This window comes from Penicillium cosmopolitanum (assembly GCF_028827165.1).
Source record: "Penicillium cosmopolitanum strain IBT 29677 chromosome Unknown utg000008l:1.0-4398992.0:1.0-4402845.0, whole genome shotgun sequence".
Classification (NCBI taxonomy): Eukaryota; Fungi; Ascomycota; class Eurotiomycetes; order Eurotiales; family Aspergillaceae; genus Penicillium; species Penicillium cosmopolitanum.
The window spans coordinates 339,504-365,445 of record NW_026622678.1 but is presented as its reverse complement, the minus strand read 5'-3'; the positions used below and the strand labels follow the sequence as shown (position 1 = coordinate 365,445).

At 49.6% G+C, this 25,942-nt stretch overlaps 10 protein-coding genes across 10 annotated transcripts; 4 read left to right on the top strand and 6 right to left on the bottom strand.

The window, feature by feature from the left end:
* Positions 1-769: 769 nt before the first annotated feature.
* On the bottom strand, positions 770-1,063 carry N7509_006676 (uncharacterized protein; the record flags this gene model as incomplete). The annotated part of the gene is made up of 1 exon (XM_056631313.1): positions 770-1,063. The coding sequence occupies one exon, from the start codon at positions 1,061-1,063 to the stop codon at positions 770-772; it is 294 nt and encodes a 97-aa protein (XP_056486864.1).
* Positions 1,064-2,655: 1,592 nt separating this feature from the next.
* N7509_006675 (uncharacterized protein) lies at positions 2,656-6,368 on the top strand (the record flags this gene model as incomplete). The annotated part of the gene is made up of 4 exons (XM_056631312.1): positions 2,656-3,962; positions 4,029-4,791; positions 4,902-6,278; positions 6,351-6,368. The coding sequence occupies 4 exons, from the start codon at positions 2,656-2,658 to the stop codon at positions 6,366-6,368; spliced, it is 3,465 nt and encodes a 1,154-aa protein (XP_056486863.1).
* Positions 6,369-7,359: 991 nt separating this feature from the next.
* N7509_006674 (Ran family GTP-binding nuclear protein) lies at positions 7,360-8,477 on the bottom strand (the record flags this gene model as incomplete). Its single annotated transcript, XM_056631311.1, has 5 exons — positions 7,360-7,491; positions 7,556-7,761; positions 7,842-7,995; positions 8,059-8,151; positions 8,412-8,477. The coding sequence occupies 5 exons, from the start codon at positions 8,475-8,477 to the stop codon at positions 7,360-7,362; spliced, it is 651 nt and encodes a 216-aa protein (XP_056486862.1).
* A 412-nt stretch (positions 8,478-8,889) lies between these two features.
* N7509_006673 (putative 26S proteasome non-ATPase regulatory subunit Nas2) lies at positions 8,890-9,833 on the bottom strand (the record flags this gene model as incomplete). The annotated part of the gene is made up of 4 exons (XM_056631310.1): positions 8,890-9,021; positions 9,110-9,474; positions 9,535-9,607; positions 9,669-9,833. The coding sequence occupies 4 exons, from the start codon at positions 9,831-9,833 to the stop codon at positions 8,890-8,892; spliced, it is 735 nt and encodes a 244-aa protein (XP_056486861.1).
* A 973-nt stretch (positions 9,834-10,806) lies between these two features.
* On the top strand, positions 10,807-13,579 carry N7509_006672 (putative Rho guanyl nucleotide exchange factor; the record flags this gene model as incomplete). The annotated part of the gene is given in 7 exon segments (XM_056631309.1): positions 10,807-11,192; positions 11,203-11,371; positions 11,430-11,738; positions 11,801-12,001; positions 12,059-12,277; positions 12,332-12,557; positions 12,609-13,579. The coding sequence occupies 7 exon segments, from the start codon at positions 10,807-10,809 to the stop codon at positions 13,577-13,579; spliced, it is 2,481 nt and encodes an 826-aa protein (XP_056486860.1).
* Positions 13,580-14,005: 426 nt separating this feature from the next.
* N7509_006671 (SBDS family protein) lies at positions 14,006-14,471 on the top strand (the record flags this gene model as incomplete). Its single annotated transcript, XM_056631308.1, has 3 exons — positions 14,006-14,169; positions 14,247-14,370; positions 14,433-14,471. The coding sequence occupies 3 exons, from the start codon at positions 14,006-14,008 to the stop codon at positions 14,469-14,471; spliced, it is 327 nt and encodes a 108-aa protein (XP_056486859.1).
* Positions 14,472-15,177: 706 nt separating this feature from the next.
* Positions 15,178-16,197, bottom strand: N7509_006670 (mismatch-specific DNA-glycosylase; the record flags this gene model as incomplete). Its single annotated transcript, XM_056631307.1, has 1 exon — positions 15,178-16,197. One exon carries the CDS (start codon positions 16,195-16,197, stop codon positions 15,178-15,180), a length of 1,020 nt encoding a protein of 339 aa, XP_056486858.1.
* Positions 16,198-16,696: 499 nt separating this feature from the next.
* On the bottom strand, positions 16,697-17,260 carry N7509_006669 (uncharacterized protein; the record flags this gene model as incomplete). The annotated part of the gene is made up of 3 exons (XM_056631306.1): positions 16,697-16,753; positions 16,816-17,132; positions 17,203-17,260. 3 exons carry the CDS (start codon positions 17,258-17,260, stop codon positions 16,697-16,699), a joined length of 432 nt encoding a protein of 143 aa, XP_056486857.1.
* A 2,485-nt stretch (positions 17,261-19,745) lies between these two features.
* On the top strand, positions 19,746-21,568 carry N7509_006668 (putative NADPH oxidase (NoxA); the record flags this gene model as incomplete). The annotated part of the gene is made up of 4 exons (XM_056631305.1): positions 19,746-19,855; positions 19,911-20,165; positions 20,216-20,625; positions 20,679-21,568. 4 exons carry the CDS (start codon positions 19,746-19,748, stop codon positions 21,566-21,568), a joined length of 1,665 nt encoding a protein of 554 aa, XP_056486856.1.
* Positions 21,569-21,982: 414 nt separating this feature from the next.
* N7509_006667 (uncharacterized protein) lies at positions 21,983-25,566 on the bottom strand (the record flags this gene model as incomplete). Its single annotated transcript, XM_056631304.1, has 2 exons — positions 21,983-22,981; positions 23,032-25,566. 2 exons carry the CDS (start codon positions 25,564-25,566, stop codon positions 21,983-21,985), a joined length of 3,534 nt encoding a protein of 1,177 aa, XP_056486855.1.
* Between the last annotated feature and the right edge of the window lie 376 nt (positions 25,567-25,942).

Here is a 25,942-nt window from a genome sequence, read left to right as displayed (position 1 = left end):
TAGCAGCCGCTTGATATGATCCGATCCCCCCGACTTTATCACGCACCCGTGTCCTCGCCATCCCCGCAAACCATCCCTTGGTCGGTCGACTACTTGGAGAACCCTTTGCAACTGCTTTTCATTGATCCCAGTCCGGCTCAAGACAATGGGGACGTCGATCGTGCTTTCGTGTTTTTGCGCCTCTTTCCACTGGTCACTGCCGCTGAGCTAGGTTAAAGGTGCCAGTGCCACATTCCAGGTTCCTGTTCGCAAGTTAATTTCTTGAAGATTGAACTCGCGTAGGGAATGTCGGTGATCAAGGATGAAAGATGCAATTTGGGATGCGTCAATGGTGACATTGACCAGCTCCATCTCCTGGAGAGTGTGCAGTTTCAAAGGCCTTAGTTATACTCATTGCTTTCGGAATGCCACGCACAGCGGCTCGCTTGTCGGATCTTCTTTGCAGCCATGGCTCTGTCGCCAAGGAGATCGGTGATAGTCCCTTGTGGCCTTGCCAGTGAAACCTCACTACGCGGAGTGTGGGGAAGCTTTGCAAATACGCATGGAGGAGCTTCAAGTGATCTGTTGGACCAACTTCATGGGAGAAACTCGTCATTTGGATGGTCAAATGGCGTATCTGGTGCCAACGCCTACGCGAGGCAGGAGATGCGCCAAATCCGATCGTTGGTTGGAGATACAAGACAGCTCCTGGATGAATGGAGATCAACGAAAGCCTACCGAGTAGGCTCAACGGCGCCTGCTCGACCGCCACCCGCAACGATATGAGCGCTTAATCCACGATACTCCGACGATACCGGTGGCTGCGTGGTTGACCCTCACAGTTGATGCGAAGATGTCGCAGGTTCGGCATCGACGACAGTGCTCTCACGAATGCACGAACATCGGTTGCTGCGTGGAATAAGGGCGGATACTGTTTCACAAACAAGTCGGTCATCTCCCAGGTTCCGTATCGTGGAATCTTTGAGGCCATCTTGTGGCTCTGAGGCGCGTATAGGAAGGTCTGTTTCTTTCCGGTGGTCGAGTTGATCACCGGAGGTAAAAAGGTCTCCGGTGAGTGCGGCATCTTGAAAGTCAGGGTGTGGATGTATGGGCCAATCTGCCCGAGAACCGCACGCCGAGATGGCCTGGTCAACGTGCCACTGCGAAAGACAATTGTAGTATCTGCGAACCGGAATGGTGCTAATATTACAGCAAGGTCTCGACAGACCAAGCGACAGGCCTTGAGATCATCTTGCGTGAAATACTGCACGAGATTCTCTTGAATTGCTTGTCTTTTCCACAATTGAACTAACGCAGGTGCTATTATACCCAAGGGTAGAGTAACTAGTTTCAGGCAATTCAATGTTACCTACTCTCCCTATATAATTATTGAGGGGCATATCTCCCATGTCCTGAACTAGCCTTGATTCTCGTGCTCTCGCCAAATCCTAGTAGATCACATCGGGGTTGGTTTGAGACCAGTACGATATCGGGATGTCTCTGTCCCCAGAGACATCATTTCATTTGAGGATTCTGCTTTCAGCCACAGCCCAGAATGAGTCATTAGGCTCCTGAGTCAAGGAAATGCAGACTTGACGAGAATCAAGTAGCTAAGCGCTTTGTATACGGTGGATGCAGTCCAAGACGAGATCGCCCTGGAGTACAGCCGGAAACGGGGAAACTACCCCAAACAGGCAATTCAGGAAGATTTTCATATTTACACGAATTGACGTAGAATTGAGTGTGGATAGAGTGGATTAATATGAAAAATTAAGGTCAAACTGATTAGATTAATACTATTGACTACTAGTATATTAGTATTTCTAAAGTGGTATATAACCATGGTCAACGATTCTTAGTTGCGTGACGAATGACCGCGTCAAATCTCCGTCTTCCTTTCCACCTCCAACTACTCCGTACTATCACACATTTCACACAGTTCACACAGTTCACACCTCCGCGTGGCAGTTCGCGTCAGAGTCGGATCTGACCTGATCTGATCTGATCAATCAGATTTCCACCTTCCATTTACTCTGTTATACTTCTTCCTGGACATCATCTTCCTCTTCGATTCACCCTCACAATTGCAGACCCCACCAATTCAATCTCTGACCATCACACCGTCACTAGAGACACCTTCTGTTCGTAAGTGTCAGCTGTCTGCCTCTACTTTGTTTGCATCTCACAGCCTCGCGCACCTGGGCACCCCGGTGAGGGTGAAAAGGCGCCCTCCCAACGCGTCTCCGCCTGCCACACCCGCTCTGCTGCCTGTCCCCATTCCCATTCCCATCCCATCCCATCCCATCTCCCATCTCCCATCTCCCATCTCCCATCTCCCATCTCCCATCTCCCATCTCTCATTCCCACCCCCATCTCATCCTCCCATTCTCCACTCTCCCACTCGGCCCCACCGCCTTCGCGTTTGCCTGCGATTTCTATTTCTACTTCTACTTTTGAAATGCTGACCTTCAATCAGATAACTCTTCTTCTATCCTGGAACAAAGCCCTCTGCCGGCTCTGCTTTTGTTTAGCCGGGCCGGTACTTGTTCCTTTTTTCTTTCATGATTTGTGTTATTGCCTCTGTTATCAAGCCATTATCTGCTTGTACTCATTTTTGTGTCAACTTCCACCTACTGCGCCCGCAGAAAGTGTAAAGAGTGTATCTCTTCCGCCAAGATGGCGTCTGACAGAAATCTCGAAGTGGAAGATCTCCTCGGGGACATCGAAACACGCAAATTTCTCTACGAAGAAGACCTTGCCAGTCAAGTTGACCCCGAACAATTGACTGAAGATGCCAGAGTGCTCAGGGAGCTCGAGGCTCGACTCCAAGTACTCCTGGGAAATGATATCCCAGATGCTTCAACGGAGCAGGGAAATGAACAACCTCGTCCAAACCCACGGCCTGCGTCACCCGTGGCACACACTGGAGCTTCGACCGCTTCATCCTCAACGGCCTCGCCTGGTCCGTCGGCCAGCAATACTCCTGCTCGACCTCCTACGAGCAATGGATATGGCCCCTCGCACCCTCAAACTCGAGTTACTCCCAAACAGGGATGGCATGCAGATCGTGTTCAATCTCCGACTGCGGGCCCTTCATCAACCCCTTCTGCATCCCGATCTCGATTCACGCCTCAAACCAACGGGAATGGAGACTCAGAGCTTGATACCTCATCGGCCTCCGATGTATCTCGCAAGCGACCGCGTCATGACTCGATCTCCTCGCCGTTCGCTGCTCCTTCAAAACGACAGGCTCTAATTGACGAGTATGAAACTCGAATGGAGCGGTTGTCGGAAGACCTGGATAACAAGTTGTTAAAGATCCGCGAAGATTACGAGGAGAGGCGAAAGGACGTTGATGATCTTGAATTCAGGGCTATGGCCGGTGGAATCTCTATCTCGGAGGTCCTTGAGGCTCTGCAAGAGGAAATGGAAGAAGAGGAGCGAGTTGTCCGGAGGGATATCAACTTGGAACGAGATGGAGCTATGGCTCGAAAACTACAAGCAGAGGATTTTGGCGAGGATGAGCCCGAGGCATATCCACCCAGCCAGTCAACCGCTTCTACGCACCCCTCTCTAGATCGACTACCATTCCGACCAACGGATCCTCATCGATTCGATGGGACTTTCAGGCCTGCCTCGTCGATTCCAATTCCATACAACCGTCCTTACGCTCCTTATTCTCCTGGCTCTCCTGCGATGATGATCACAGGCGCGGGCCCTGCTCAGCAAGCTCGGCCACTCCCTGGTACTTACTTGGATGACGATCTTCAAGAAATCTCAGGGGAATCCTTCAATACGAAGTTTGGAACTCAATTCAGAGATCCGAGAGGGTACGGATTTCCACATATGCCTTCTGATCTCCTTGGTCCGCGAAGGTTTCCATGGGTTCCGCCGGCGGTATCGCCCTATACTCGCGACGCTGCAGGCCTCGCAATGAGCACCTTAGACGAGGCAAAGTTGAACCTGGAGGATGATGACATTGAGTATGTATTTTATTCGATCTATGCCCACGAGCTTCTTCCGACTGAAATACTGACATGATTCTACAGGCGCTACGAGGAGCAGCATTTCCCTCAGGACATCAAAAATCTACTCACGGGTATTAAAGATATCCGGGATGCCACAAATGCCGACACGGATGAGACCCCAAGTGCCCTCAAGGTGACGTTGATGAAGCACCAAAAGATCGGCCTGAGGTGGATGAAGGCAAAGGAAGATAGCGTCCAAAAGGGTGGAATCCTAGCAGATGATATGGGTCTCGGCAAAACCATCCAGGCGATTGCGCTCATGACCGCTCGCCCTCCCACTAACCCTGAACGACACCCGTGTATTATTGTCGCCCCGAAGGCTCTTATGGAACAATGGAGACTCGAAATTGCCCGACATGTCAATCCCGGCAAACACAAGCTGTCGGTCTTTATTTTCCACGATAAGACTCGCCGGACCCCATGGATGGACCTACGCAAAAACGATGTGATCATCACCACGTTCGGCACCTTAAGGGCCAACCACAGCCTTCTGGGCAAGGCCGACGAAATGGAAAAAGCGGGCAGAGGTCCGGAGATCACCGAGCTGTACCGTAGCCAAGCGGTCCTCTTCACGCAAAACAGCAAATTCCACCGGGTCATTGTGGATGAGGCACAGAACATCAAAAACCCATTGGCAAAGAGTAACAAAGCATGTTGCGCACTTAATGCGACCTTTCGTTGGTGTCTGACCGGAACACCCATGATGAATAAGCTGGACGACCTCCAGTCGCTTCTCAAATTCCTTCGAATCAGACCTTACAACCATAAGGAGAAATTCAAACGAGTAAGTTTCAACAGCAGACTGTGTTCGCATTGTCATAGATTTCCTTGGAAGCTCCGATCCCGGCGCAACATCCCCCCGTTACGAAAATGAAACTAATCACGTGTGTACAGGATTTCCCCGTTCGTGTCGGAATGGTGGAGGAAAATACCATGCAACAGCTGCGCGTCCTGGTCAAATCTGTCTGTTTGCGACGTACAAAGACGTCTCAGATCGACGGCCAGCCTATTCTCAACCTGCCGCCGAAGGTGATCGAAAAGGTCCATGTTGTATTCAACGAATTCGAGAACGAAGCGTACACCGAGCTGAATAACAAGACCCAAGAGAAGATCACCAAGTTGATCAACAACGGTACCCTTGGCAAGAACTACACACATGTGCTAGTTCTGCTCCTCCGGCTTCGACAGGCATGCTGTCACCCACAGCTGTTGGACATCAACACTGACGACATCACCACCGTTTCTGGGGTTGATCTAATCGCCAACGCCAAACTCTTGACGCCTGATGTTGTAACACGTATCAAGAATCTGGATGAAGAAGGCGACGAAGAAGCTGGGACGTGCCCAATTTGCATGGATAGCTCTGGAAATGCTGTCATTTACATTCCTTGTGGCCATTCGGTCTGTCGTGAATGCTTCGCGCGTATCTCCGACCCCGCGGTGCTTGCCCGAGATGATACATCGGGTCTGGTTAAGTGTCAGAATTGCCGTGGACAGGTCGATCCTGAGAAGATCACCGATCTTAACTCGTTTAAAGAAGCTCATAATCCGAACGCAACGCCCGACAACGAGGCCGGGAAGAATGGCCAGACTTCCGATGATGACTTCGATACCGAATATGACTCCGAAGATGAGTCTGGCGAATCGGTGAAAAAGGGCAAGAGAAAATCACTGGCTGTGCTACGAAAGGCTGGTCAGAAGAATCAGAAGGAGAGACGCAAGTATCTCCGTCGTCTGGAAAAATCCTGGATTCCAAGTTCCAAGATTGAAAAGTCCCTGGAGATCCTGCAGGCAAACGAGGACCGAGGAAATGGAGAGAAAACCATTATCTTCAGCCAATTCACCTCACTACTCGATCTCTTGGAAGTTCCCCTCAAGCGCCGTGGCTGGAAATATGTTCGATTCGACGGGTCGATGAAGGTAGATGATCGTAATGCCTCTGTTGCGGGTTTCACCGATGACCCATCGACGCGGATCATGCTCGTTTCTCTGAAAGCTGGCAATGCCGGTTTGAATTTGGTCGCTGCTTCGCATGTTATTATTTTCGATCCATTCTGGAACCCCTATGTTGAAGACCAGGCTATCGATCGAGCCCATCGCATCGGCCAAACGAGGGATGTCTTTGTACACCGCCTGCTGATTGAGGGCACTGTTGAAGATCGAATCGTCGAGCTCCAAGAGCAGAAGCGTGAGCTTATTGGCGGTGCCCTCGATGAAGGAGGCTCAATGAATGTGCAACGTTTGAGCGTTAAAGACCTAGCATATTTGTTTGTAAGTGAACCGACACCCCTGCTTCCGGGTCGAGGTTCTCGGCAGTATTGGCTAACCTTTCTATTTCTCTAGGGGATTCAAGATGCTTGATTGGATGATGCTTGCTTGGAATAATGATTATGTTTCCATTCTACTTTATGTTTCTACGCTTGTCTTCTACTCGATGTTTTGTCTTTTCCGGAATGTGATACCCTCCCAGTCATGATCACCAGGTTTAAATACAGGTTGCTGGTTACAGGTGTTTAGGAAGATCGAGAATCTCACTTCTTTGCCGTTCTGCTACGGCTTGTGCTTTTTATGGATATTCTGTTGGTCTTTCTTTTTTTCGAAGTAGTCTAGAATGAAATACTGTAGGTAGGAGCTTCGTACTAGTTACACCTAGTTGTACTAAGAGTAGACACCTCTCGCTCATTATGTAGCCCGGTGAGGTATGCACTCAATGCCAGAGACAAAGGATACATCAAAGTTGGAAGATTGTCCTGAGCTTGTGGGTGAAAGGGTAATTAAGAGATTTGGTTGGCACTACTAACTACAGTTTACAACTGTGCAAAGCTTTTACCTCAGGGTCGCCGTTCAACATTCTAGTTGTTCACCAGATTGAAGAATGAAATCCAAATTGCTTGGCAAGCGCCTTTGTATTTTGGTATGTAGAAGTAAGGGTTTCTGGAGGGATGGATATGAGAGAGAACCTTGTTGAAAGAGGACTTGCTTTTTGTTTTAGATGCAGCACTCATTTCGGTGGGGGGATCGGGAAAAAAAAGGCATTGAGATGGTAAGAGTCTAAGCTACTAAGGTTGGGGGAGTGAAACAAAAAAAAAAAGAAATGCATAATCGATCGTGCCGTCCCTTTCTTCAAACCGCCACTTTGCCCCAACCGCTTTCATTGTATCGTGATTCTGAGAACGGGATTTTGCCACGGGGGACGTAAAAACCAAATAAAAAAAAGAAGATCATCCGGTCGGGTGGAGGGCTAATGCTCGTCTGATGGTCGTTTTAGAACTGTGGTGCGGAGCGTAGCCGGGAGTGACCGGAATTTCCGGGGATGAGAAAACGCCGGCATTGAGGAGGTATAGGGGCCGCTTTACAGGTCGGCATCGTCCTCATCGGGGAGGGGCATGTTGGCAGCGTCGTCCATCTCCTTCTTGTAAGCAGCGAGCTGCTCGTGGTCGACGGTGACCTCGGGAGGAGCGAGAGCGGGAGCAGCAACGAACTCCTGTAGGGGGGTGGTCAGTATTGATCTGGCGGTGTGCGATCGGGGATTAGTTCGGGGAACTTACCAGTTGGGGGTTGCCGACCAGCTTGCGAGCGAGCCACAGGAAGGGCTTCTCGAAGTTGTAGTTGGACTTGGCGGAGATATCGTAGTACTGGAGGTTCTTCTTGCGGTGGAAGGTGATGGTCTTGGCCTTGACCTTGCGCTCCTTCACGTCAACCTTGTTACCGCAGAGAACAATGGGGATGTTCTCGCAGACACGGACGAGGTCACCTGGATAGGTGTTAGTTTCAAATGATCCAACAAAACAAAGACAAAGACCAAATTAGTCGGCGAGTGATCGCATTACTCACGGTGCCAGTTAGGGACGTTCTTGTAGGTGATACGGGAGGTAACGTCGAACATGATGATACCGGCCTGGCCGTTGATGTAGTAGCCATCACGGAGACCACCGAACTTCTCCTGACCGGCGGTATCCCAGACATCGAACTGGATGGTTCCCAGGTTCTATCGCATCGCTAAGTTAGTCGACCGTCATCGGAGCGGGGTCTTCGGCGGGGCATAGCATACGGTAGTGAAGGTGAGGGGGTGAACTTCGACACCGAGAGTGGCAATGTACTTCTTCTCGAATTCACCAGTCAGGTGGCGCTTGACGAAAGTGGTCTATGGGGTTGGTTACGTTAGCGATGGCGTTGCGCGGGTGAGGCGAGCGTTGGGCAGATATTTTCCATCTTTGTTGACAAGATGGCGGGGCATGGGAGGGGAGGAGAGGGGAGGGGGGATGATTGTTTCGGAAGAAGCGCATGAGACGATCCAAGATAACATCCAAGACTGATGACTTTTGATGATGATCGCAAGGAGGTCGACATGGCCCCTCGCGAGGAAGTGAAGCCTGGGGAGGCTCTGTTTTGAATTGATCTTACCTTACCAGTACCACCGTCACCGACGAGGACGAGCTTGAAGGTAGGAGGAGTAGATTGGTCACCCATGGCGAATGTGATGTCAAAGACGGAATTCTGGGGGAAATAGGCGGAACGAAGATGAGAAACGTTGGTGGGGGGAGGAGAAAGAGGAAGGGGAATAATAATGCGAGAGCGCGGGTGTTCAGGACTGCAATTTTTGCCAGCTTAGTCATCCACGGCGGTCCAAGTGTGGCCTGACGTAGTTGGTGTTCACTTTCAGTAGGGCTACTCATATTTGCATTTCCATATTTATATTATCTTCACTTTTACAACAAGGGAGTAGACAGACTAATGAAAATACGTCCAGCACTATAATCAGATAAATCCATAATTCATTATTCACTCTGAAAAAATATAAAAATAAAAATAAAACAGGGCTGAACGGCTGTACATGTCAGACGGCGCCGCCTGTAGCCACGGCAACAGCAAGGAGTCAAGTCTACAGAGGAACAAGATGGCACCCCAACAGTCCTCGACCTCCCCAATTGCGTCGGGGGGTAAGTTGCAAATCTAATGAACTTGTCCCTGATCCACTCTCGTTCTTCCGTACTACCTTGACCGACACGGCGCGCTAGAAGAGAAAAGCGGTTAGCAGAGGGCGTATGTAAAACGGTCCAGAGTCTCCCGGGAGTGGGAGTTCGTCCAAGATCAACACATACCCCTTCGTTTTGCTGGACGGCCTCCGCAACCTTGGTCAGTCGCTCGTGGTTCAGCCAATTCGCATCACCAAAGCTCCGAATGGTGTCTCCGGCCTTGAGACCTGCCTGAGCCGCTGGGCTGTTCGGTTCCACGCTATTGACCTTGGCAAAGGGCGTCCCTAGCGTGCCCGCATCTGCAATGCTGGTCGGCGTGGTGGCTGCAACTGGCGCGGGCACACCGGACGGCACACTAGATCCATTCGTGGTCGCAACACCTTGCGCATTTTGTAACTGTGCAAAATGCGCGTGAAGACCCTTCTCCAGATACTTCATTACTTCCTTGTGGTCGTTTTGTAGGCGGATCATTCGGACGCGGGTCGTTCGGACTGGGTTCTCGTTTTAGCACCTCGTAGCTGATCACCAGCAGCACCGGGTCTTTTGCGCACCTTGGGCGATGTCAATGTCGTCGCGCGGGTATCCGTCGAAAGTTGTAAGGGTTGATGTCATGCTAACATTATGCTTCATTTCCAGACGAGTCAGTCGGTCAATCTTGTCGGAAGGCGGGGTTCGTAGCTCTCACCGTCTTGAGGACGCTGCTCAGTGCAGTCAGCTCCTCCTCGATCCGTTCCTTCTCCTGCATCAGTTCGGGCATAGACAGCTTGGATGCGTCGTAGGGGGCGCCCCCGGACGTTGGTCCGGAGGCGACGGTAGGAGTGTGGATGTTATCGTCCATGGGGATGCCCATAGTCGAAGTAGAAGTAGAAGGTGGGGAAGATCAAAGCATCGCGGCGTCAAGGGCGGTGGGTCTCGCTTCAATTTATATAAGCGCTGCCGCCTGGCGCGCTGACCATTGCAGAGACGCCCATTGATGAATACTAGTACAGGGGAGGTAAGCTTATTTATGAAGATATATTGTACTAATACTAGTATTAATTACTACTAGCAGATGGTTACTAATTAGAAGTTTAGCCCCAAGGGAATTGGTAGTAATAGTACTACTAGTACCTGATATATACTCCTGCCAGTAGTACTACCATTTACTAGGAGTATATATCAGAGTCCATTCAACTATAATACACAGTCAAGTGCATCCTTGAAAGACGGTATTCTCAATGTCGTGCGTACTTAGTAGTACTAGTTGTCTGTTACCCCTTTACCATCAAATACAATCGCGTGACTCCAGGGCTGGTTTTCACCAGCACCCGGGAGCATAGAAGAACTTCACTCCGCAAAGATTTGTCACGGAGGTTCAACTTTCAACCAGGGCTCAAGTTCCACTAAATTCTCTCCCAACCCTACACACAAAGGTACATCCCTGCCATGAGCCTAGCAACCCGATTTGGATCTCACCTGTTGAACTGCCTCACGCCATGACGTACATGGATAAGATTCAAATGGCCGGATCTCCTGCGGAATTCTCTCAGCTGCCTGAAACCGCAATGCATTCAGGCCCGTTCACAGTCCAGCTTCCGCCATGAGTTCCTTTCATTGACTCAAGAAATACATTATACAAGTCCTCCGAGTCCCAAGGAGTCCACCGTCCAATGCGACTTTGTCTTGTTGCTGTTCTCCGTCGCGACTGCCAAACCATGAGATCGACTTCGGGTCCACCGATTTGTTTTGGTCGGGTTCATCCTCGCTCATCTTATCATCTCTCCTCATGACACTTCGAGTCGAGTCTTCAGACTGCAATCACGGGGTGGACCCCTGAAGGCACGATGATTCGCGGCGATGTAGATGATCCCGATGATGCCTCCGAGAGCAAGAGACCATTTCTGGCCACGGAGGAAACACCAGAGGCGATCGGCAACGAGCAGGACTCCTCACCAAAGCCGGCCCCAAACCTACCGTTCAGAAAATGGATGGACAGCTTTCGCACGCGCAAACGGATACCCCCAACGATCCCGGAAAGATTCGTGGCAGGCTGGCCGGACTCACCCCCATCGGATATATCCACGCAGAACCAGTTCCCGTTTCCTGCCCTGTCGCTGGAGCAGCATTGGGAAAGATCGTCGAATCATTCCTCGCACCTAGGGGACTGTCAAAACTACAACTTTGAGCATCGCGAGTCCGAGTGTGGCGAGATCTCGAGCCAATACCCAGAGTACGACTAGCCAGAGTGGCACATCGCCCGTTAGAGCTTCAGCAGACAGCTCTCGACCAACACCAAGTACATATGTGGATGAAGCCGCAGAGCAACGCGCGACAAAAAGACGCCAACTTCTACGAGAGGTTCTTTCAACGGAATCTGACTATGTTCAGGGCCTGACTGCCCTCACCGGGGTATATTCTGCCCTCCCATGATTCAACTATGGATACAAGAAGCTAATGAAGTTCAAAGGTACTCCCAATGCTCAACATCAGACCTCAGATATATCATAATATCCAGAAGATCCGCGAGATCCATGAAAACTTCTTGGCTCAACTTCAAACGATCTCACCCATGTCGGCTGGCCCGATCCCAGAAGGCCCCCTGGATTTCCTTCCTCGGAGTAGTATTTCCAAGCGACTGAGCGTGCCTGGACTTAGAGGTCTTCAAAACAGATCGCTCAGGACTCGGAAGTTCAAAGCGGCATTTGATCAGCATCTCAAAGCTCTTGTTGCAGAACCGATGGAATGCCTTGAAGTAGTACGCGAGATTGACAAGCTGGTAAGTCACTACACACAATGTCACACTCCAGAAAGAGTCCTAAGTTTACAATTATACTGCAGTCGGTGTCCTTTTCCGTCTACGAGGAATTTTGCAGTAACTATGAACTTCTCACGCAGGACGTGGCCCTCCTACGCCGCTCAGTCCCCAACTGGATAGTCTTTGAGCAGGGAATTGAAGCCTTGTCAAAGTCCGTTGTCTCGACCGAGAGCCGCAAGAATGACTACAACCGCTCTATGTTGATGAATGACTTGATGATCAAGGTATGTAACTTCTTCAACCTGAAGAGAGATAATTAGAAACACTAACAGATTTGTTAGCCGATCCAACGCCTTTGCAAATACCCTCTTCTCCTTCAAGACCTCCTTCGAAGTACCCCTGTTGGTGACTGCCCAACCTCTCACGATGAGATACGTCAAGTTTTGGAAAGCCTTCGTATAATGGTAACACGAATTAACTCGGCAACCGGCAACCCGATCAACAAAGATCGCATTCATAAAACTATACTGCTGCAAGGGAAGATTGACTTTTCCGACACGGTATGTGCCTCCGAAGCCCAGTGGGTTTACGAGCTGACATAGTGAAATGAATAGCAGTTCCTTCAAGATGTATATAAAGAGCTTGGCCCAATGACTTTATGTGGTGTTCTGCATGTCACCTATCAGACGCCGGAGCAGACAATTGGCGATTTCATGGTCTGCATACTGTTCAAATGCTATTTTCTCCTGGCAAAAGGACCCGATGATTCCAGGCGCTTGGAAATAGTTGCCTGCATCTACCTGGAAGACCTGAAAATGGATTACATCCAGAACGGTCGAGGTATGATCGCCTCCGCTAGCTCTCATTGGGATAGCAATCTAACATTCTCAGGTCTGTTCTGCTACGGGTGTCCCTTCTCATGGAAGTTGATTTTCCAAGAACAAGAAGAGAGCTACGAGTTCGTCCTGAGTGCATCATCTGCTGCGGAGGAGAAACATTGGAAGACCGAGATTCTGAGATCTTCTGCGTCACTGAGCGAGATGGCCAGACCGAGCGGAGCATGGGATCCGCGCAGGTATTCCTTCCTCAACTTTGTTCTGGTTCCCCTGGATCGAGTTCAGTTTTCGGTGTCTTCTCTCGCCCGGAGATCGTCGATGGACTCTATGTCGATATCGCGCAAGTTCAACATCCAACAGGTCGTTATTAAGAAGACACACTACCCCCACAATCACGATGAATCCACCAATCCACCAGGGAGTGAGATCGAAAGGCCGAAGACGCCAATACGCGGCATATTGACTATAGCTGCTCGACGGATTGACAGAATCCGGTTGGAGAAGACGATCGCGAATGTGTACACTCGTGATGTGCTACCCTTTCCAGGTATGGCGCTGGGCCGAGGAGACTTGTTTCGTCGAGGATCGCTCATGCGGCGCCTCAGTTTCCACGGAGGCTTTAATCGAAGGTCTACTTCTGGAAGTGCATCTCACACCGGGCCGCTTGTGATAGATGGGAATTCCGTCGCGGAGTATAAGTGCGAGGAAAAGGAACTGATGGGAGGTCAAGATGGATGTGACGACCCTCCATGTTCGCCGGAGACGGAGCACGCGTCACCCAAGAGCCCCCGAACACCCACGTCAATGAGTGGTCGCTCCAAGACCCTCCGGATTCGAGGTTCAAAGAAGAATATGGGGTCGGTGGCCACATCACCACGCAGCGAGAAGCGTTCGAGTCAGGGTAGTGCTGAGTTGTCACCAACGCGGAAGAAATGGACGTCACCTTTGAGCCTGTTTGGTGCTCTCTCACCGAAGGGATTGGTACGACCGCGACCCACGATGGGCCCGCCTGGGACAGGGGAGTAGATGAAGGTGGAGGTACTTAGGTCATTGGTGGGTGAGTGGTGTCTGGTACGAGTATTCTGGTAGTTTCGAGCAGGGGTGGGGGAAAGAGGAAGTGGAAGCCAGGAGGCATTGTTATTAGCTTGGCACCACGTAATGTGGAATAGAGACAATCAATTGAATTCAAAGTGTCTCCACTGGGGGGTATGTGTAAGATTGTACAGTACTAAAAGTAGATGACGTTGTAGAAAAGCAAGGAGCCGCTGAGAAGGGAAAGCTCGCTGATGACCAGCTCCAGCACTGACGTCACTCTCCATCATCCCGCCCTTTTAAAGCTTTCCCCGCTGCCACTTCACTCACTTCACTCAATCACTCAACCTCCTCTTTCACATAACTCAACTCAATACTTCAATACTTCATTCCAATTCCAATTCCAATTCAAGTCTCAATATGGCTCGTGGAAACGATACCGCCTCCAAGGTCTTCTACAAGGGCAAGTCCGAGGACTTCATTGTCTTCGTCGATGATCTCGAGATCCTGAAGAAGTGGAGAAATGACCGCAGCATCCCGCTCGCTGAGGTCGTGAATGGCTGGAAGATCTTCGTCACACACCGGTATGTCTTCTTATACCTATATCCTATACCCCATATCCCTTTACAAGCCTAGAAGATGCTAACCTAACCCTCGATAGTCACGGTGCCCAGGGTATCATGGACGGTGCCTCCAAGTCCACCCTGGAGGACGAGTTTGGCTCCCACAGAGAGGAGGACTGCATAGCCAAGATCCTGGAAAGTGGCGAGCATCAGGCTGTTACAGTAAGCCAAGCCCAAATCGAGAGTTAATTTAACCCGTCCTCGTACTAATCATGCCACACCAGGCCCGCGAGCGCGAGGGAGGCAAGAACGACTCCCGGTAAATTAAGACTACAATCCAAGCATAATGGAACAGCACATACCCTTTCTCCTTTGATAATCGCCATATTTCTTTGATTCCATCACCGTGCTGTCGGGGCTGTGGACTGTTCATACATCCATCAGCACCGACTGCCACCTTTCTTGCAGTACAATGCGGGAGATTCGTCGTCGATTGAAAGCTCGGCCTTCAGAGTGATGTGGGATGTAATGGTTAAATCGGGAATATGGGTTGATGTGCATCCTAGCAGTGACAGGCTACGATACCTGAAATATCATGACATAACGAAAGGCGAGCTATGGAACTCGTCACATATGTATTCCAAATACCAATAAAGTTCAAACAACTCGTCTTCCTGTAGAATTGCTTGTGAATTGCTGTAGAATTGCTACCGGATTGCTACCGACTTGCTGTTGTCTGAAATGTTCTGCAAGATAGCTGCCTAGCATGCGGAGTCTGCATGTATCCTACCCCTCCACCTGCCAAGATTCATTGAGTCCATTGGGCATGTCTTCCTACCGGGCCATCCGGATGAGTTCAACCTTGGGGGAGGGGTATATGCTACTACCAAACCTCAAGTCGGAAGGCCAAAGCTTGACGTGCTGTGTCAAGATGGAGGTGAAGCCGAGGGCCCCGGGCTATTCATTGCATTATCTAGACAGGAGACTCGGACATCACAATCATAATGCATTATTATAAGAACCAAGTAACTAGACACCATCTTTTACATCAGCATGTAAATGCCCATCCAAATCTGTACCAAGACCACCAGCAATCGAGCTCGTTTGAGCCCTCCGCTGAACAACCCAATTCCCCAACTCAGCCCAAACAGCCTCCTTCTGCGCGAAACTCATCCCAGCAGCCAAGGCACTGGTAGTCGTCGCAACAAAAACAGGCGCTCCATCCCAGTCAGAACAGCCAGTAGCCCGCCCCATATTCTCCGCATCATCTTGCCATCCATACCGAAACTCCGCTTTACGAATCGCGCGCCCATGCTTGACTCGCCAAATAGCTTCCCATATACTCTTGCCAACCAGACAAACTGCCTCGGGCCGCTGGGCTGCGATCTTAGCTTCGAGAATAGGCACGCCGGCGTCCATTTCGGCTCTTGTCAACATGCTCGCGTCGCGAGTTGGTCTTGCCACGATGTTCGTGTTGCCGATGTTGTAGAGGCTGGGAAGTTTATATGTGTCGGAGGGCAGGTGGCGGATTGGTGTTATTCCTGAGGCGTGGAGGAGTTTCCAGAATAGATTGGATGGGTGTGCATAGGAGTAGCCGGTTGTACCGGTTAAGGTTCCTGGGTTCACGCCTACGAGGAGGAGTGTTAGGTTTGCGGGGATGGTGTCGCGGAGGAGGGAGTCGGCGGCTGTTGAGGCGGTTGATGGCGGGGAGTTATTGCGACGGCGATGTTTCTTCGCTGGGGATGTCTTTATTACAGTAGAGGTGGTAGAGGAGGAACGAGAGCGAGTTGTGCGAGTTGTTGATGGCGGGTGGGTAATGCTGGTGGCATTTGAGAGGGCTTCCGAGATGCTTGGGTCAGTTCTTTGCCGCTTGAGGCTGGCCGATTTGATGGCGGATTCAGTGACCTTATTGTTCGAGTGCATATATTGATTCAGCTTGCCATTGAAGGTAGTGGTTTTGTTGACTGGGACATCTTCCGTCTCTGGATCGATGTCATGTTGCAACTCTGAGCAGCCTTCTTGCGAAGGGTCGGGGGGAGATGGAGACATTTCAATTAATATACACGAGGCTGTGCTCTGTAATCAGTTCTCGCGATTAGTCTTATGTTCGGGGGTTGGAATCAACATTCAAGTTGTGTCCATCGATTTGTGGCGATGCACACTCTGGGATGACATCACGTGCACGTATAGAAGCCATAAATATCAGGTGTCCTTCAGCCTTTCGCCGAATAAATGCGAGGTAAAGCAATAAAACCAGGACAGCGATTGTAGATATTTACTTGGTGGCAATTATATTGAAAAGGCCTACGGAAAGTGTATTTCCATATAAGACTGGATCTAAGATTCGCAAACGAAATGCCGTCAACAAATCTTACTCCCGGGGTAGGCGGTTCTCGACATCGAAAGATCAAATGGTCGATGTATTCAAAGCGGAGCGGAAACGTTATTAATATTGTATGTTCATTGTCGTTCATTATTACTAGTATGTACATGATCTGCGTCTGGCGTGATCATTATTGTGATCATTATTCCAGACCGAGTAGGGATGCTATGCTTTGAGCAAGCCTGAGCGCTTTGGTAATGTCCATGGCTCTGCACACACAACCTGAACATGATGTTAGCATTCAAGTTTGCGACAGGGAAGTTTAAACATTCGAATCAACATACCTCGCCTTCGCTATATGCCCAAAAATATACCCCAATTCCCACTAAATAGTATAAAGCCGGATCGGTGCCTTGGTAGAGTAGGGCTGCGAAGAGAGCGCTGAGCGGGTAAATAACCAGTCGGATTTCGATGCTGCGATGCGGAAATGTTCCAGCAAGAGGTTTTAATGGCCATTCCCAAGCTAACCCAACGATGCCCATTATGAGATTGAGGATTTGGAGGACAGGGACCGGCGCGACGGCAGCATCGAGGTTCTTGGATATGAAATCCCAAAACACCTTTGGCCAAATGAAGCCTTCGATTGCGCTGGCAATTTGGTCTATTGGAAACAATATGTTAGTCCCTCCGCATAACACTAAAGCTTGGAGAGAAATCCCATAGAGACTTACAGGCTGAGGCTGCGAGGATAATTAATCGCCCCCAGTGGTTCTTGATGAGCCTTCCCATGATGGTGCGCTATTTTGTAGTATATCGATAGTTGTAGTTGAATCTTTCGTCCAGCGAAAGATTATAATAGTAGGCGAGGGAGGACTCAAAGCGGCATGCGCTCAGACCGAACCGATGCGACGCCTAATGTAAAGCCGTTTTGATATTTGTGCAAATACCAATGGCCCATAAGATTCACTGAGTGGGTTTTAGAAAGGCATCGAGTAATGTTGTGAGTGCTGTTATTAGGACGTTGTCATGATGGCATGGTAGAGGCAGAGTACTGGAGTGGGATGCTGCAGTACCAGCAGGAGGGGAATGAATACATTCTATACTTAGACCCGCCTGGCCAAGTGCAGGCGAGCCAGTGCGAATCAAGCCAAGCTACAAGAATACTGCAATGCGCCAAAAATGTGACCGATGTACGTTGGCGACTCTCGATGGGCGGCATCTCGAGAATAGTAGGGCTCGCTGTGATCCGCACAGATGCATCTACGCGCCGGGGGCCAATCAGTGCCTTGGACAGGGTCTGATCTTTGACATCCCCTCACCTGGATTTTCTTCATCAGGGTTGATGTGCGGTGTGATTGGGGGATGGGCGATGTGACGGAGCGGATCGCGATACGCCCGTGCACAAATCAGAAGCCGCATAGTTGTGACTTGGCGTGATGAGCTGCAGGCCGAAGCACGCGCTTACAAGGGAGGGGGTTGGGGTTTCACGCACATTAGTATTGTCAAGAAGGACTTTTTTGGTGAATTTCCGGCAGCTATACATACATCGCCCTGCCTTCTCGTATGCGTTTCCAGGTTGTCGCAGAGACATGACGTTGATTTACAATGCGACGGGTCAGATGACCAACCTAGCCCTGGCTCGATGTGGTCCAGGTTTTTGTTTCACACCCGCTTCTCTGTACCACTGGTGGCGTGTCATGCTCAAATGGAAATGGAATTGTGATGGAGAAGGTGATGTGCGATGCCAAGTGGAACCAGGATTGCCAGTACGAAGTGGAAAGCATTTGGGGGAGTCGAGATAGTAGTAGAGCCACGCCACTATCAACCCTTAGAGAGGCTAAAATTGGATTCAGAACGGAGGAACTTCACTCAAGCGGTGCCTTAACCTCACCGACTCGTATTGCCCCGGAGTTCCCGTGTGACGATGGCCGGCGGCTGCAGAATATCTTCTATAGGCTCACACTAAAGTAACGCTTCGCATTAGCTTCATTTGGCGTTGACCATTCACCAGCCTTGCCATTATTCTTTTGCATGGCTTTCCTCCGTCCTTTCTATTCGGAGCCTTTCTTTGGTGGCCTCGGGGACTGGTTGTTGCTGTCGAAGCGTTGCCCCGCCATGGAGCTGCCCAAAGCGAACATGGGTTTGGTTCACTCCTGGAGAGGAGTAGCAGACAATTTGCATTTTTAGATGTACAGTAATTCAATTTCTCCCTACTAGTACCCCGTAATGAAAACGTAGATCAAGATAGAAATACTAGTCAACCCCCACTGACCCACAGCTGTAATTCCGTCACTAACTTATGAGATCACTGTGGGCTGCCACGTTCAATGCAAGTCAATATTCTTGTTCGATCCTGGCGCCAAGATGGTTGATTACGGTTCCTTCGTACAGCAAGCAGTCTTTCAAAAAGGGCCAAGAATAGTGGTAGATATGGCAACGGAGAAGAATGGTAAGATTTGACGAGCTTAAACCATAAAGCAAGTCAGATAGCGAGCACCAGCCTCCTATTTTGGGCATTGAAAGGGTTCTGGGACCACGAGGCCACACCTATCACATCGTGGAGCAACCATTGCGAGCGAAGGGATTTTACAGAGCACGGACATAGAGTTTAGTGAATCGATTGGTCTAGGAAGCCACTGGCTTTTCGGTTGCTGTGCCCGCCAGAAGCGATGTAATTATAGATCGCCCCCCCCCCTCACCCTGCAGGTAAAACCACAACGCTGGGATTCCTCAACCTCCATCCACCTTCGGCCTTACCTTTGCCCAGTCTGCCCATCTATTCCAACCATGATCGTACAGTACTCAGGTACCTCCAACACTACACCGAGTAACTAAACACATTACGTTGTCCTTGGGTACATACCTCATTTCACACTGTGGTAGAGCAACGACTTCTGCGACCAGCGTGCGACAGCTTCAAACGAATCGCGAGGACCTGTTGCATCAATACCAACCTGAAACTGAAGTTATCATAATCGTGAAGCAAGCTCTTGATTCTCAACATCAACAAGAAGTACCCCGGTCGGCGGGGAAGGCTACGATCCGCGTCAGGTTCATGGAGAAGCGACGACGCCGACGACCGATCTACTTACGCTTCAACTAATTTGGCCCTTGAGCCTACCCAAAACGAAAATCAAAAAGCGTTTCTCTTTTTGATAATTTCGACTTAGAGTTTCGTCGACAGACTCAGGTTGCTGGTCAACCGCCACACTTGTCTCTCCTTTGCACTCCAAGTCGTCGCTGGCCGACGCCCCCAACCACCCAAGACGACAAAATGGTCGCATCTAATGATTCTTGGCTCAGAAAAGCCGACTTGACACCTTCAAAAATTCTTTTCTATATTGGATTCTGGGGGCTCCATTTCGGCATTTTTGCTCTGGGATGGTGAGTCTTCGAGCCCACACCAAACCAATAGGTGCTTGGCTAATGTGAAAACTAGGTATTTGCAAGCTTCAAGCAAAAAGTTAGAAGGTCTTAATGTCCTCAAGTACTCTGTCTGGATATCTAGAGGTGCTGGGCTTGTTCTCTCAGCCGATGCAACAGTGATCCTTTTGCCCATGTGCCGCAATGTTTTGCGATGGCTCAGACCTCAGATCAGGTGGCTCCCGCTAGACGAGTCAGCTTGGTTTCATCGCCAAGTTGCTTATTCTTTGCTAGTATTCTCTGGGATCCACACTGCTGCTCATTACGTTAAGTATGTTGAGGACTCAATACTTGTACCGAACTCCGACTAATAGATATTAGCTTTTACAATATCGAGAAGAACCAGGTTCGCCCCGAACTAGCTGTTCAAATTCATTATACTCAAGCAGCAGGTATCACAGGACATGTCATGTTGCTTTGCATGTTGTTGATGTATACCACCGCGCATCATCGTATCCGCCAGCAAGCCTACGAAACCTTTTGGTACACGCATCATCTTTTCATCCCTTTCCTACTGGCTCTCTATACCCATACTACGGGATGCTTCGTGCGTGACACCGCGGAACCTTTCTCCCCATTTGCTGGTAAGCAATTCTGGGATCATTGTCTAGGATACGAAGGCTGGAGATGGGAACTTGTGGGTGCAGCTTTCTACCTCTGTGAGCGACTCTATCGCGAGATTCGCTCTCGGCGAGAGACGGTGATCACCAAGGTTATCCGTCATCCATACGGTATGTGCCATAGAACCCATTATATCCAGTATATCTACTAATTATCATTACAGCTGCCATGGAAATTCAATTCTACAAGCCAAGTATGAAGTACAAGGCTGGGCAATGGCTTTTCCTTCAAGTACCCGACGTGTCCAGCACACAATGGCACCCTTTTACCATCACATCCTGTCCCTTTGATGAATACCTCAGTGTTCATGTCCGTCAAGTGGGAGATTTCACCCGAGCTCTCGGAGACGCGCTTGGATGTGGTCCCGCCCAGGCCCGAGATCTCGAAGGTCTCGACCCGATGGGAATGTATGAAGTTGCCCTGCAAAATGGACAGATGATGCCTAAGCTTCGTATCGATGGCCCATATGGTGCACCGGCTGAGGATGTTTTTGAAAACGAAATTGCTGTTCTCATTGGAACAGGAATTGGCGTCACCCCCTGGGCCTCGATTCTAAAGAATATTTGGCACCTGCGCTCCAGTCCGAACCCCCCGCGCCGATTGCGTCGTGTTGAGTTCATTTGGATTTGTAAAGACACTTCTTCCTTCGAATGGTTCCAAGCCCTTCTTTCTTCTCTCGAAGCTCAGTCGGCCACAACTGCTGCCCACGAAGGAAGCACTGAGTTCTTGCGTATTCATACCTACCTCACACAGCGCCTGGACGATGATACCGCTGCAAATATTTACCTAAATTCTGTTGGTCAGGCATTGGACCCGTTGACTGAACTGCGAAGTCGCACAAACTTTGGCCGTCCGGACTTCAAACGCTTGTTCACGGCCATGCGTCTTGGTCTCCTTGATCAGACCTATATGCGAGGTCTACAGAGTGGATCGACCACTGAGGTCGGTGTGTACTTCTGTGGTCCGAACATGGCAGCCAGACAGATCAACGATGCGGCCAAAGCTTCGTCGACGAAGGATGTTAGGTTCAAGTTTTGGAAGGAACACTTTTGATTCTATTATGCTTGTTTCTCCCCGATAATGCGGTGCCTTTTATGCGGTACGATGAGTCTTCCATTCCAAGCGCATGGAAAGCCAATCGTAGCCCACCACGAATTTACGAGTGACGATTCTCACTTTTGTTTTCCTTGGATTTTTCCTCGTTACCTCTGCTCGCACGGAGTTTACATTGGACGGTGCGACGTCCTGTACTATAGTTATCGACGACAGTAGTTTTGAATACCGAGCATATTGTTTGACAGGCATGATTTCCATTTGTTGCTTATTTGCATAATAGTTGTAGATACAGCATTCAAAGGTCTTGCAACCGTGACGCCTGAAGTAATTACAAGAGGTGTGTTTCCCTTTCGGTCTTCATGGGGTTTACCCCTGCAACAGTAGCTCTGAAAGAGCTGTTGAGGCTTTATTTTAATTATTTTCACCAGATCGAGTCTGATGATCTTCCTCGAAGCTGTCTTGCCTCTCTGCAAGGAGCGCTTGAATTCCGTCCTCGATGTCCACATGAATACGTAATTGCTTCTCAATCATTGCATAGTACAGTTGACGAAGATCATCAAAAAGGAAGCCGGTGGCGTTTGAATTTACCGGAATGATGTGACGAATTTTATCATCCTGTAGGTACTGGAAGGCAAGCATGAATAGCTGCTTCGACCAAGGGCAAGCTCGAATAGCGCGATAGAACACAGCTTTTGCAGCGTCGATATCCCGTGCATGGTAGACCTCAAAGATGATATAGAGTTTCCAGGTCATGAGATTTGTTCGTGCACCTCCTGTACCGATGTTATTGCGCATCTGTTTATCGTAAGGTTTCATCGAGTCTCGATTCATATTCTCGCCAAGTGCCTTTTCAAATGCAGCTCGCGTGGAATGATGAGTGGATCCAGCCCAGGTTGGACGACATAATTCAGACCAAATCGAGAGCAAATGAGTGGTTATGGGAACGGTTTGCGCGGCCGCGGCCGACAAGGCGTAATCGTTATCGAGCGTATACCGACTTTCAGAATTTTTGGTGAGCAGGTTGACATTTCGAATACGATCGAGGATATTGAAGCGAGACTCATTCCAGGTGAAAAGCGATAGGAATATCGTGTTGTGAGGGAACAAAGATACGCTGTCTTGGAGCATTTCTCGAATTTCAAGTGCCTTCAACCGCGACGACCTCGTACTGCAATGGAAATAGAGCAGCCTGGCTCTAGCCTGATGCAGAAGCTCGATGATATAGGGCTTCGATTTCTGGTCCTCGACTGGGAGGCTATTTGACTTTTCAAGCGCATAGGAGTAGACTTCAAGCGCGGCTTGGATATGATATTTCTCGGTGAAGAGCAATAAAGCGAGGCAATCGGTATAAGCGACAAACGCAGGAAACCGCCTATACCCCAGAGCGCGCGCCTGGCAGTCGCGCAGGTACTGCATAGAATTAGAATATGCATAAGTCATGGAGAAGTTTCATGGCTTACCGATTTAACTTGAAGAGTTGAGGTGGGGTTGGAGGCCACATCTGTCGATTGAATATTATTGTATGCATCCTTATCTATGCTCTGCACAGGAATAGCATGCAATACATACGAAGCTCGGGAGTTATCACCCTGCTGAAGAAGCTCCCAAGCCCAAGAGTTCCAAAGGATTCCTGATTCAATCTTCAGATCATCTGAGAACTTTTGGCTCCATGAAATAGAACTTGACCAAACTTGAACAGCGGCGTCGGGTGAAGAATTTCTCCATTCCATCAAAGCAAGAGCATTACATATTCTGAGACTGGACGTCCACTTCTTGAGTAAGGTTTTAGCATATTTCTTTGCTATTTTTTGATCCCGCGCAAACATAAGCCCGAGAGTATACTCGGCCAATTCTTCATCGAATGCTTCACGAGTAGGGCCACGTTCCACCAAGGACCGTAGCGTCACCTGGACCCAGTCCTGATCAATAATTGAAGATTTGGAGGACTGGTAGTCTTGATGCAATAATCCAAATGAGTCGAACCAGGTATTAGGCGCCGGGAACAAAGTGCATGTGGTCTGCAGGAAATTTGAGACCGGGAAGCGAAGAGGCGAGGTCGAAGTCCCAGCATCCTTTGGATCCGCTAACCAACAAGAGAGACCTGGCTCCATGTGGTCTATTGAGTCGTTTTTGAGAAAGTTGTCCGCACTCCACAAATGAGTTGTCTGTACATTGCCAGGTCGTGTCAAATGCGGCAAGTGACAAAAGTATAAGAAACTCTCGAACAGTTCATCTGGAAAACCAAAGTCGTGAAATAATTTCAGGACTCGGTCGAGATCAGAGAAGAGTACGACTGTGTAAGCATCGTCAACATATTGCTCCTGCTCATCGACGCCATGACTGGATTTCAGCTGGTCGAGAGTTCGAGATGGCAGCCGTGATGATAGGGTCCGTTCTTTCTCGGCTTTTTCCCAGGAGTCCATGAGAGATGAAACTTCAATATGATGTTTGTATTCGTGAAGAGCATAGTTGTGGGCAAGATTTGATGGATTGTCAACCCAGCCTCGCCATGTTAATGATCCGTTCTCGCCAACACGTGGCACTTCATCCTCCCAGTAGCTGCGAAAAGAAGCGAGAGTATCAACATCCGCTACCTGTTGAGACTGTGGTTGTGGTTTGAAGCATGTGAACTCGAGTACTGCCTGCCAGATACCAACAGCTAGTTCCAAATATCCCGCTTCACGCAGAAAAAGTGTCATACGGAGGAATAAGTAGCATTGTACTTGGTTCTTGGCCGGATTCGCAGCGGATGCGTTAAGCTCCAGACACTCGGAGAATGTCGCCATGAGCTGCTCAAAATCGAAGTTTTGGAAGTCCGTCTGCCGGAAATTAAGATAATTGACCCACAGACTGACGCACTCAGAGTTTTCTTGCAAAGTCTTGTTCCATTGAGAAAGTAGCTTTTTCGCATCCCATAGATGTGCACCTTCTTGGAGTCTTCCTAGCAAAAGGCTGTCCTTATTTGGGCTAGTTGCAGACTGCTTAATTGCCTTCTCATAAATAGACAACTTGACGGCTGCCACACTTTGCTGCTCATTATAGGTTAATGGGCGCGAGTCCTCATTTGGGCTGAGAATCAAAAGATCTTGATGATCAATTAGCCTCAGCCATCCAGCAACATCTGTAGGATTATCCTTCACGGAGCGCGATAGTTCTGCATGACGGGCCTTGCGTTCAGCTGAGTTACTGTCGTCTTGAACGATTTCATCGTCAACCAATTCCATGTGTTGTGGAATAAAATCCTCCTCTTTGGCTTTGCCATGGATCGAGCGATAAGCGTTGCGCTCGTTGCCCAAGTCACCGTCATCCGATGCCCCGTCTGACCCATCTAGGATTTCTGAATCGAATGATATGAAGTCTTGATCTAAATCGGCAGAGGATTGTATTTCGGCCTCGGTTTTCACGCGGAGGAGCTTCTCTGGTTGACGGATTCGTTTTGACATCGGTCTAGCCGATTTCGATGTATTGGAAGGCAGCGAATCTTTGATGCGCAAAACCAATGTATCACTGTCCAAATGATCACGGTCGATTCGGTATCTCGTATCGGCTCCCAGAACCTGTCCACGGCCACTCCGTCGGTATTTTGGCACGGCATAGCGATGTGTTGCGCCGAAGGTTAAGTTGTGTCGATCACCTTTCAGATCGATGATAAAGAGGTCGGCAATTGAACCATCTCTATCTGGCAACACCGGACCATCCTTCGCATCCTTGGCGACTCCATTGTCCTTTTCCCGGCGCTCTGGAGACTTGCGACGGCCCCGGGAAGTAGCACGGCGGGGAGATCGTGAACGGGGACGCCTACCAGGAGATCTCCGTCGTTCTTGCCGGTTGGACCTTCGTGGTGAGCGGGACCTTTCTTCACTGTATCGAGAACTAGGGCGTCGAGACCTTCGATCTTCTTTGTGTCGAGGCTCTGAACGAGTTGGGGGAGAGGGAGCCTTGAAGCTGGAGAATTTGGGGACGGACTTCTTGTCCTTGGGTGATATATTAGTCATCTTGCTGGCTGTATTTTGCTGAGGGGATTGCGACTCACCTGTGAGTCCATCTTTATGAAGCCCACTCCATGGAGAGCAGCTGAGTTGTGAGGTAATGTTGTGAAGGTATAGCTATCATCGCAGTACCTTTGGAAAGGTCGTTCTTATCGGACGCGACTGCGATAACTGATAACGGCAGATATTGCCCAAAATGGATATTCCGGGGCGGTCAGCAAACTGCCGGAGTGGATTGTCGAGAGAAAAAAAAGTCGGCGGTCGAAGTCGAAAAACAGCTCCACTCGATTCCAGCCCGCACGCAATCTACCGTGAAAACCGAGGCGACAAGAAGAGCGATGGGCTACAGGAATCTGGTTTGAGAATCAATCATATCAATCCT